General features: G+C 46.4%; 1 protein-coding gene across 1 annotated transcript; it reads right to left on the bottom strand.

Moving 5' to 3' along the window:
* Positions 1-808: 808 nt before the first annotated feature.
* On the bottom strand, positions 809-1,876 carry LOC141250269 (uncharacterized). Its single transcript, XM_073669908.1, has one exon. It carries the CDS (start codon positions 1,874-1,876, stop codon positions 809-811), a length of 1,068 nt encoding a protein of 355 aa, XP_073526009.1.
* Between the last annotated feature and the right edge of the window lie 278 nt (positions 1,877-2,154).

Here is a 2,154-nt window from a genome sequence, read left to right on the forward strand (position 1 = left end):
AGGACATAAATAGCATCAATTTAACTTAATGAAAAGGAATGGGCAATGATTCACCATAAGAGGCGGATCATACTTTGGTCCAAACTTTCCTCTTTAGCAACAAAACATGTAAACCAAAATGGCAAAAACAAAGAGCAGGAACATGAAATGGAGGATATATTGCACACATCCAGAAGAAACAAGAGATAAACTACCCAAACCATGGATCAATTATTGGTGACTAAAAATGGCAAATGCACAAAACACTCTAACTAGTAGCCACTCAGAAATCACAAACTCCATCTCAAGGGATCAATTATGAGGTGACGAACATTATGTAAAGTTAGAACAAAGAAACTGTTCTACACAGCATGATCCCAAATCAGAAATTTAAACTAGCATTAGTATGTACCAATTCAATTAAGAACAGATAGATGTACCCAGAAAGAGTGACTGATAAGTGATAACTCATCAAAAGTTTAGAAGGAGACAGAAAGATGGAACATTTAACTTTCCCATTATCTCATTGCATTCTTCTTTTAGTTTTTGCCCACTCCACTATTCATCATCATCAGAAAAGCCCGGGCGGATGCGATCCAATTGGATATGGCATTTGATTGATCCAGAAAAACTAGAAAAATTAAACAAACCTAAACAATAAAACAAAGAAGAACAATGGCAGCTAATCTCCTCCATCCTAATCGTACAGCCTTTGTTGTCTAGTTTCTTCCAATGCCCCCCCCCCCCCAAATTACAGAGCATATATAGAGATGAGATAAATCAAGATCAAAAAGAGCACCATCAGAAGTATTTTTTTATATTTTTTTGATCAGGAAAGTTGACGAGGAGGAGGAGGTAAGAGCTGATGAGTCTGATTCTGAACCTGGTGGTCTGAGACGGGAGGGGCAGTGTTCAGCCTTATGAAGGGGTGGTCAAGCAGCTGAGCAGCGTTCCATCGCCTCTGTGGCTCCCTCTGTAAGCAACGAGAAATGAAATCCCTAAATTCTCTGGATGCCGTCGGTGGCGCCTCCGGCGGCGGAGCAAGGCAAATCGCACACATCAAGCTGGCCCAATCCCCCTGTCTGCCAACGGAGAAAGGGAATCTTCCCAAATAGAATTCCAAAATACTCACCCCTAGACTCCAGATATCTCCGGCATAGCCATCGTACCTCCCATGGTTGAGATCTGTGTTGATCCTCTCGGGGCTCATGTACGCGATCGTCCCGACTGAAGAGTTGCAAGGATCCATGGTCTGCGAGAGGATCCGAGAGACACCGAAATCGGCAATTTTCACGTGCTTCTGGCAATTGATCAGAAGATTTGAAGGCTTGATGTCACGATGAACGATTCGTCGGCGGTGAAGGTAGTGAAGGCCAGCGAGGACTTGGCGTGCCAGTTCCGCTAGAGACGGTTCGTACGGGATGTGCTTCGTTTCCAATGAACCGCCATCCATGAACTCCAGAAGCACTTGGATCTCGCCGTTGTGATCGTACATATCAAGACACTTGACAACGTTCAGGTTATCGACACTCCGGAGAATCTCGATCTCTCTCCGGATCTGACGCCGGACCGCCTCCTCGTGATTACCGTATATCACCTTCAACGCATAGATCCTTCCGGTGGTTTTATGTAGCACCTTGTAGACTGTTCCTCCGGCACCGGACCCGACGCGGTTGACTCTTTCAAGATCCGAGAAGTTCAGTGTGTGCTGGTTGTTCGCCTGGACGCTAGCTGTGGAGGAGGACGGCGCGGATGACGGTGGGAGAGGCAAAGGAACAGCGAGCGAGAGGTCGCGTTGCGGAAGCGGTAGCGTCAAGTCCGGTCGCCGCCGCTGTCGTTGCTGTCCGTTACTCCGGTTGTTTCCCACGGCAGCGGGAGGCGGCTGAATTGGTCTCATGACTCGTTTAAAATCGACTTTTCCAGAGTAAGCGGAATAGAAAGAAAACCTAACGATTTCTGTGGACAAGCTTCCTTTTATGGCGATGGAATCGATTTTTCCTCCACCAGAACAGACGTCTGATTTGTTCAACGGAGGAAAGAATCAAAACAGAGGGACGCAATTCGGAATCATATGGAAGAAGTCGCTTCCTCTCTAGAAAGTGAGGAAGGAGAGGGAGAAGGATCAAAGAAGATTCTGGGAAGTTGGCAATGGCGGATGAAAGGGGAGGTTGCTAT

Source organism: Phyllobates terribilis, unplaced genomic scaffold (assembly GCF_046119375.1).
Source record: "Phyllobates terribilis strain yellow unplaced genomic scaffold, ASM4611937v1 Scaffold_5510__1_contigs__length_51162, whole genome shotgun sequence".
Taxonomy (NCBI): domain Eukaryota; kingdom Metazoa; phylum Chordata; class Amphibia; order Anura; family Dendrobatidae; genus Phyllobates; species Phyllobates terribilis.

Excerpts from the sequence above, each read along its gene's own strand:
- LOC141250269 (XM_073669908.1), bottom strand. The coding sequence starts at position 1,876 with ATGAGACCAATTCAGCCGCCTCCCGCTGCCGTGGGAAACAACCGGAGT.